The sequence below is a fragment of the Cariama cristata genome, unplaced genomic scaffold (genome assembly GCF_000690535.1).
Source record: "Cariama cristata isolate BGI_N322 unplaced genomic scaffold, ASM69053v1 scaffold15941, whole genome shotgun sequence".
NCBI classification, from domain to species: domain Eukaryota; kingdom Metazoa; phylum Chordata; class Aves; order Cariamiformes; family Cariamidae; genus Cariama; species Cariama cristata.
In genome coordinates, this window is record NW_009599991.1 from 25,331 (window position 1) to 33,835 (window position 8,505).

The window sequence follows — 8,505 nt, forward strand, 5'->3', positions numbered from 1 at the left end:
GAGGTTCAGCACCAGCCGTGATAGTTTATGATATCACCAAACAGGTAAGACCTTTCTGTGTGCTTTTCACCTCTGTTAACTCCTCTGCTTGGGCCTGAGTTGGAGTTAAAACCCACAACTGCAGAAGTATTTATATGTTAATCCCTGTTCATGTCAGTGGGGTTTATGTGCTTTGGTAGTTTGTGTAGATTTGGATGGAGGTGTCCCACTGCCTTAAAAAATTAAATATAAAGTCCTACTTTTGCGTTGTTTAAACTTCACCTAGACAAAAGGTTGGAGACTGCATTTTGTCAAAGTTTCTTTGGATTTCCTCTGGCTAAGTAGACAGGGTAATATCCTGCAATACTCCTCCCACCACTACAACCACCACCTATGTTCTCTGTGTGGAACTGAATTTTTACTACAAAAAGCAACTGGCTGCGTTATCAACTAAACAGAGGTTCAGGTGTTTACATATTACTGATTTTAAAACTAATTACTTTTAACTAAGCATATCATCTCACGTTTGCATCCCAGGACTCGTATCTTAACTTTGAAACCGGTAATGAAATAAGAAGTCTCTGACCTTTGTCTCAGCATTATTCATCTGGAATGAAAATTGTATTTTCAGATTCTAAACTGCTCTGGCTCATTTCTCAGGCAGCGGAGGCTAGGAGGTTCTAGCTGAACGCCTCTTCTGCTGCTTTTGAAAGAAACCCCTGCTGATAAAGCTGAGTTAGAGGAGGCATTAATGGATGGATGGTCATGACAGTTGACCGGCATTCTATTCCTTTCCTGCCAATTGAGTTATTTACTACTGGGTTGAGAGGGATGGGTTGGTTCTCCAGTGCATTAGTGTAATGATCTGTGGCTGATGATGGTGGCCACTGTTGCACAGCGGTACTGTTCTCCTTTGCTAATTTGCCAAGAAAAGATGAGGAAGAGTGAATCGTGCTGGATTGGTACTTATTTTTAATTTAAATATCTTACAGTTGATCTTGTAAGGCATTTTAAGAATAGGATTTTGTTTTGTCAGCCTTTCTCCAAGTTTATGTGGAACAGCTCTCAGAATAAAGAGGAGAAAATAGGAGAGGAAAGTCTATGTGTATTTCACTTCCTGATGCTTAAGATTCAGTGTTGATCGTTAAAGCAGAATGGATGCTTTTTTCTCAAATAACTGATAGTCCTCTCCCTTCAGTGATACTGATACAGCCATTGCTGATTTAGACACAACTCTGATGTGCATTTATGAAGGGGTAAAAATGATTTATAATATATTTGGGACCTCACTTTGAATTTCAGTACTAATTTCAACCATGTGTTATAATTAGAATCTCTAGGAACAAAAGTGATTTTAATGCCGTTAGTTCATTAGTATAAAGAAATAGAAAATTTACTATTAAAAGGTAGGTAGCATCAAAAAGCATTTGAATTATGTTCTTGTAGGGAAAAGTGAATTATCACCTGTCTCTTTGGTTTCATAATGAGTAAATTGAGGTTTACCAGGTCACAGATTCAGAAATGCCAGGGGGGGAAGGGGTCACTGTGAAAACTCTCCTGGATGTCACAAAAAATATGACAGTGGTTGAGGTGGTAATCCACTGGGCAGAAGTTGAAATTAGACAAACGAAGCTCACATTGAAAGTGAAGGAAATTAGCTACTAGCCAAACTTTAAAGAGCTGTGGTAGTTTCTTCATCACTGAAAATTTAAGAAAAACATGCAATGCTGCTTTGGGAGGGGCAAAGGGGGAACTGTCCAAGTTCAAGACTTACTTTGAGGAAGCCTTATGACCTAACGTTTGAAAAGCACGTTACATAGATACAGTAATGAGCTTCTGGTCTTGGGATCTATAAACTTATTATTGCATTAATAGTGTCAAAGCTGTGTTCCTCTAACTTCAAAAAATAAGCAAATACATCAACAGAGACTGGGCTGTTAGCGTATTTGTTATTTCTTTGACTTAGGATTCATTTCATACTTTGAAGAAATGGGTGAAAGAACTAAAAGAACATGGTCCTGAAAACATTGTCATGGCCATCGCTGGAAATAAATGTGATCTTTCTGATATCAGGTAATACATCCATTTTTGTTGTTGCTTTGATTGCAGTAACTATATTATTTCCTTCCTTCAGGTAACCACTTTGTTTCGTTGTTATAATAGTATATAGTTTTGGTCAGCTGTATTGAGTCTTTCCCAACACCAGTGGTTCTACCAATGTACAACCTCACCAACAGCAGCACAACTTGAATTATACACTTTTTTTTAACCTCTCTTTTACTGCCCTTCCTGTGTATTTGTACAATCTACACCCTTTAGCTGCTGAATCATTGGGAATGGAAAAGTATTCTTTTTTTTCCTTCCATTTGTGTTAAAAGGCGCAGAATATATTAAGCGAAGAGCAAAACCAGCAATGTAAAGCTAGAAGGATGGGACTGAGGTAGAATAATGTTATTCACAGAGAAACTTTGAGAACTTGTGCTTTGCACTTTGCAACAACTGAAACTGTCCCATAATGGTGGATGTAGAAAGTGTATTTTTGTTTTTTTAGGAGCGTAACCTCAAGTAAAACTTGTCACCTGTGTGAGGCAAAGAGCCTCCTGGGTAAAAGAGGGGAGGATTGAATCTGCCCTCCTGCAGAAGAGCTCAGATGATGCTCTTTGGGATGAGAGTGAAGCTAGAGTTACTCTTCTGCTTGTTAGCTCCATTTTGGATTTGCATTTATACTTTCTGGAAATGGAAGCATATTCTGCTGTACAGTGGTGATCCTTTCTGTCAGTCTGTGACTCTCTTGCTTCTTGCTTCAAATATGACTACAGACTCGATGACCATATTTGATACTTTCCTCTTAGGACCTCACAGGCTCTCTTGGTTGTTCAAATATATCCCATATATCCTGTTGTCTTATAATCATTCCTTTGGCCCAGCTTCACCAGAGCCCTGAAGTGATGCAGTGCTTGATTGAATCAAGGCATATACAAGGATTGGACCTGGGTGGTTTTTTGAGTTTGGTTTTTTGTTTGGTTTGTTTTGGTTTTTGTTCCCCACCACCACCACTGTCAGCCATGAACCAACACAAAACTGTGAGTCACAGCTTTCTGTAAGACCTGAACAGGCCCTGATGCTAGAAGACTCCTGGTTTCTGTTGGGCTAAGAACTGGGGACAGGGATGGTATATTGGCATCTCCTGCATGATGTTGTGATACGATTGTCAACATGATGAGACTGAGTCCTGTAAGACAAAACTAAAGGTTTCCAAATATGCAGTAGAAAAAAAAAGGAAAGGACAATTATAAAAATAAATCCAAAAACCAGTTAGCACAAATTGGAGTTTTCAGTTGTCCTGAGAGTCACTTTAAATTTATTGCATAAGCATTCCCAGCCATATAATTGCCTGATTAAATCAAGGGTAGTAAGTTTGGAGATGGTGACAAATGGCACCAATTGCAAACGAATCCCTAACCAGCCCTCCCTCAGCTTGTGGTAGCAATTGCCATGGCAGCAAGCCTTTAAATGCTGTTCCAGCAGAGGCAGGTTAACTTGGGGACATGGAGAAAAACCTGCACCCCAGAAATGTTGTGGAAATACTGGGGTTCCTCACAGAATGACTGTGATCTTCCCACCACGTTGTTCTGAAATGCTGACTGTTGTTTACTGATTGCTGATCATCTCTTTCTTGCTCCTGTTCAGCCAGAACAGCTCTTCCATGCACAAACTGTTCCTGTGTTGCATGGTCCTCGTTGTACTCCATGAACTAATGTCTCCTGTTCTTTTTTAGGGAGGGGGCTTTTTTGTCCCCACAATTATGAATAGTTTTGAGAATATTTTTTTCATGCAATTATTCTTTCTGCATTCCCCAGCTTTTTTTCTTTCTAAAGTCAGCCCGTGATGTCCAGCTAATGAGATTTTGGTGGAAAAACAGAGAACAGACTATCTTGTACGTGATATGTTTTCACAGTTCTTCCAGAAATCTGATTGTTTGTGCAATACATGCAGCTGTATGCATTCTCTGGCTGCTTTATGTCTTCAAATTTACTTCAGTAAAAATGATTTTAGGTGAACTTGTCACCAATTTATCAGATTGTTTCCAATGAGTAGAAAATACATGTGCCTTTGGGCACAGAGAATTTAAAAATAAGTTGATGTAAGCATACAGGAGCAAGCTGCTGTTTGTATGCATTTTTGGCATCTCTCTTTGGTTTTGTAGAACTTTTGGCAGATGCTTTGCTGGATATCAGAGACAGCTGCTTCTAAGACCAATGTGAATATATGCAAAAGAGGACAAGATGACCTGGTTGAAGTTGATTTGATTCTGCCACCTCTATGACTGTAGGAGATAATGTAAGGAGGAATGAATGGAAGCAATGAGAACTGATTATCTTCCTTTGGGAAAAGACTGGCAGTATTTCTTATAATCATTGACCATGTTACCCTCCTTGTTTAGCATCTAAAATTTTGTTTTGAGCTGCCAAGATGGATTTGGGACACTTAAGGGTCATGCTGCTTTCGTCGATGTTGTTAATAGGCTATCAGCAGTTTTTGACACTCTGTTGAAGCAAATTTCTTCTCCACTTTGAAGGAGTTCCTACAGGTAGACAGGCAATTTTGTTTAGTATAAATCTTCATCTTTATTATAGTACTGTCAACTCTAATACTGTTGAGTGTTTGGCATACTTTTAAATAATAGTATGTCCTGGTTTTGACTGGGATAGAATTAATTTTCTTCCTAGTAGCAGGTCCAGTGCTGTGTTTTGGGTTTAATGTCACAATAATGTTGATAATGCGCTGCTGTTTTAGCTGTTGCTCAGTAGTGCTTACCCTAAGTCAAGGACTTTTCGGTTTCCCATGCTCTGCCAGCGAGGAGGTGCGCAAGAAGCTGGGAGGGAGCACGGCCAGGAGAGCTGACCTCAACCACCCAAAGGGATATTCCACACCATAGAACATCATGTCCAGTATAGAAACTGGGGGGAGTTGGCCGGGAGGGGCCGATCGCTGCTCGGGGACAGGCTGGGTATCGGTCAGCACATGGTGAGCAACTGTGTTGTGCATCGCTTGTCTGTTTTGGGGTTTGTTCCCCTCTCTATCTGTTGTCTCCCTTTTCATTATTATTGCTGTTGTTATTATTATATTTTACTTTATTTCAGTTATTAAACTGTTCTTATCTCAACCCATGGGTTTTACCTTTTTCCTCCACCAGGAGAGGAGGAGTGAGCGAGCAGCTGCCTAGTACCTAGTTGCTGGCTGGGATTAAACCACAACATAGTAATAGACTTTTCCTTCTGATATGTCTCCTGTCCTTCTGACAGGTCATTAAAAAGTAGTTTCAAAGCCAGGAGCTGAGACTTCAGTGTTAAACTGTTGTAAGCGTCCAAAATATTTTTGAGCATTATAGAAGTCAGTAGTCATAACGGCAACTAAGAAGTGTTTACATCCCTAAAAATGTGGTGCACCTTCTTAACAAATTGTGTTCACTGGAAATTGCCAGATCCTTGGTTAAGAGAATTCAGCAGAATTTCATGCTTTGATCTTCCCTTTACGTATCCAGCATATTTCTTTATTCAGTAATTATTCAGAAAATCTCAAAGGAGATTGAATCAATAGAATGATTTGGAAAGGATAAAATTAAATAATTTACATCTTTCAGAATAGGTATTCCTCTAACTTTCACTGTAGCCCTGGAATAACAGTTTCTCAGCACTCCACTGATGGTTCTTGCCTTCTTCCCTCTTCACCCCATCTTGCAGGTATTCATCTCTCGGCTTAGAGTTCAAGCATTTGTGCTTTTCCTTTTTGACAAGGTAGCATCTTAGCAATGTTGACATCCAGATTATAACTCCACTTGATGTATGCAGCCTTGTTGGTGCTGGCAGCACTGGACGGCATGATGCTTATTGCCCAGGTGCTGTGGACGTTTACAGGCTTCCTTTAGAAATGTCATCAGAGAGAAGGCTAAGAAGTTTTGTGACACTTCCATGGAATATTGTCACTTGCTGCTGTTTTACCATTTTCTTGATTCCTGAAGTTTGCTTTCTCATCTAAATTACAGCAAGTTGACAGTCTTCAGTACGTAACCCTATGCTCTCAAATTTCTTCCTTTACTGTTTGATTATTATGTTACATAGTTAAGTTCCTTTTTTCTTATCTCCAGGGCCATCTGCAGATGGTGGTACCTTTCATAATAAAGGCCAAGGTGCCATTTCAGAAATAGTAAGGGGAACGCTGCCCTCCCTGTGTCTTCCGCAATAAAAAGACGTGTAATACAAAGAAGCAAGTAGTGGAAACAAGCTCTGAATCCAGATGCTGGAATTGCAGGCTAACTTTTTGAAAACCATTTGTAATGAATCAGGTAATTATTCTGCCGCTCTGCATGTTTCCCATGAGCAGCAGATCTGATTTATTTAAAATACATACCTCCATAAACTAATTGTGAAATTGCATTGCTGAACTCCCACATAGGTACCTTCTGTTAAAGTCCAAGGTGCTCATACTAGGGGGAAATTGTACTCAGAGTTTGTGGATTGGTACACGGGAGCTGTGGGGTGAGGGAGTTGGGGCACATTCTGCGTGTGCAAGACAGCTGTCAAGCCACACAAAACACACCGGCTCATGTATTGAACAACTGGAGGAAAAACACTGTTGGCGGCCTGGTGTTTCAACATGTGCTCCCCTGATCGGGTGTACCTGGGGTGCCCAGCATGTTCAGTCTCTGGTTCTGAGCTGTCACTCAAAAATCAGGAGTAGCGGTGGTTCCGGACAGCAGCAGATGCGGGCAGATTCAGCTTTGCCACCTGGCTCAGGCGGATACAGGGTCAGCGTGGGGCTTGCTTTGTGTCTGAAGCAGAGGTCTTTTGCGTGTTGTGAGCTGCATTTACCAGCTTTTGGCATATGAAGTATTGGCTACAAAATGAGGATGTTCTACCAGTGGTTTTAAGATGGTGTCGCTTTGGTGATGTGGCACAGAATGGTGGCCTTCCCCCAGTGAATCTGGCACTCCCAGAGAGCTCTTGTCAATGTGCTTGGAGTCAGCAGCTCTCCTATTTCTTTCAGAATCTCTCTTGTTTTCTTGCTGCTTGCAAACGCTTAGACATACAATGCTCTTACAGTTTTCTTCCGTAACAGTTGTACCTGTGCTTGTTTGAACGCTTGGTGTGGACAGTGCTTGTTGCTGCCTGGATCAGCGGAATTGTATGTCTTTTCTCTAGTGCTTTAATGCTTTTTCTTATCGGGGTTAAATTTAAAAAAAACAAATGGGGTTGTTATTTAAATTATCTTCCTTTTTTCAAGGCATGGATTCAACAGCAAGTCCAAGAAATCTGCAGATCAATCATTGATGAAGTTTTGATGTTTCGAATATGATGACCTAAATGCTGTAAAAAGGAGAAAGATAGTACTAGTTTTGCAGGGAAGAAGGGTATACTAATGCTTTTCTGATTAGGCTGTGTTTGAAGGCTTCTTTTTTTTGTTGTTTTTTTTTTTCCCCAAAAATTAAATTATTTTTTGAAAATTTGGTTTCTTTTATTTGTAATTTGGTTTGGTTTTTTTTTTTTGGTAGGGAGGTTCCTATGAAGGATGCCAAAGAGTATGCAGAATCTATAGGTGCAATTGTTGTTGAAACCAGTGCAAAGAATGCTGTTAACATTGAAGAACTTTTTCAAGGAATAAGTAAGTAAATGCTCCCTTTATTTATTTAACTGTGATTGTTTGGAGGTCTTCTGAAAATATCTATCTGTTTGGGGTCTAAAAACTTCTTTCCCAAGGACTTCAAGAAATCCACTGGGCCAGTATTATGGCTGCTGTTTATGCGGATGTAGACTAAGAATTATTTGGATATGCCAGTACAAAACATAGTAGATAGTAGATACTGGATAAGGCTATTCCTTCCAAATCTGTCTGTAAATCCTGACCTGGGTCACATCTTCTGTTTCAGACCAAGCCTGCTTTAGAGGCGATCCTGTTGATCTTACTATCATCATGTCGATAAAAATGTAAATGTTAAGAAGTGTGCCTGGAGGACTATGATAAGTGGAAAACAGTTGTTGCAGTGGAATCAGTTTTAAAAAAAAAAAAAATTCTCTTCAGGTCTTTTAAACAAGGTGAGGCTGACATTCTTCATGAGGAGAAGAAAAAATGTCTTGTTCAGTTTGCCTTCTAGGGGCTCCAGTTTTGGTCTGTGGCTGCAACTGGGAAGGACCTTGCGGGCTGGAAGGGACCTGACGAGACCTTCAGTCCAACTTCCCGCTCAAAGCAGAATTGATAGTGAATTCAGACCAGGTTGCTGGGGCCATTGTCTGGCTGGGCCCAGGGCAGAGGTTCCACAACGCCTCTGGGCAGCCAAGTCCAGTGTTTAAAGAGTCCTCACAGTGGCATCCCCCCAGTGTATCAAGTCAGAACCTCTCCTGATTCAATTCTTGGCCACCATCGCTCATTGTCCTGGGTGCCCCTCAGTAAAGAGCCTGGCTCTGTCTCCTTAGCAGCTCTCCCCATCGGTACTGGCAGGGCGGGTGCTTGTGACCCAGCACCTAACCA

General features: G+C 40.7%; 1 protein-coding gene across 1 annotated transcript in view; it reads left to right on the plus strand.

The window, feature by feature from the left end:
• Window positions 1-8,505, plus strand: part of RAB31 (RAB31, member RAS oncogene family) — a gene marked incomplete at its 5' end in the record, with an annotated part of 35,526 nt that overhangs the window by 16,406 nt on the left and 10,615 nt on the right. Inside the window, 3 exons of the mRNA XM_009709875.1 lie at window positions 1-44; window positions 1,946-2,052; window positions 7,532-7,641. The exon at window positions 1-44 is cut by the window's left edge and continues 52 nt beyond it. Of these exons, the coding sequence (XP_009708177.1) occupies window positions 1-44; window positions 1,946-2,052; window positions 7,532-7,641 (261 nt within the window). The remainder of the gene's footprint in view (window positions 45-1,945; window positions 2,053-7,531; window positions 7,642-8,505) is intronic.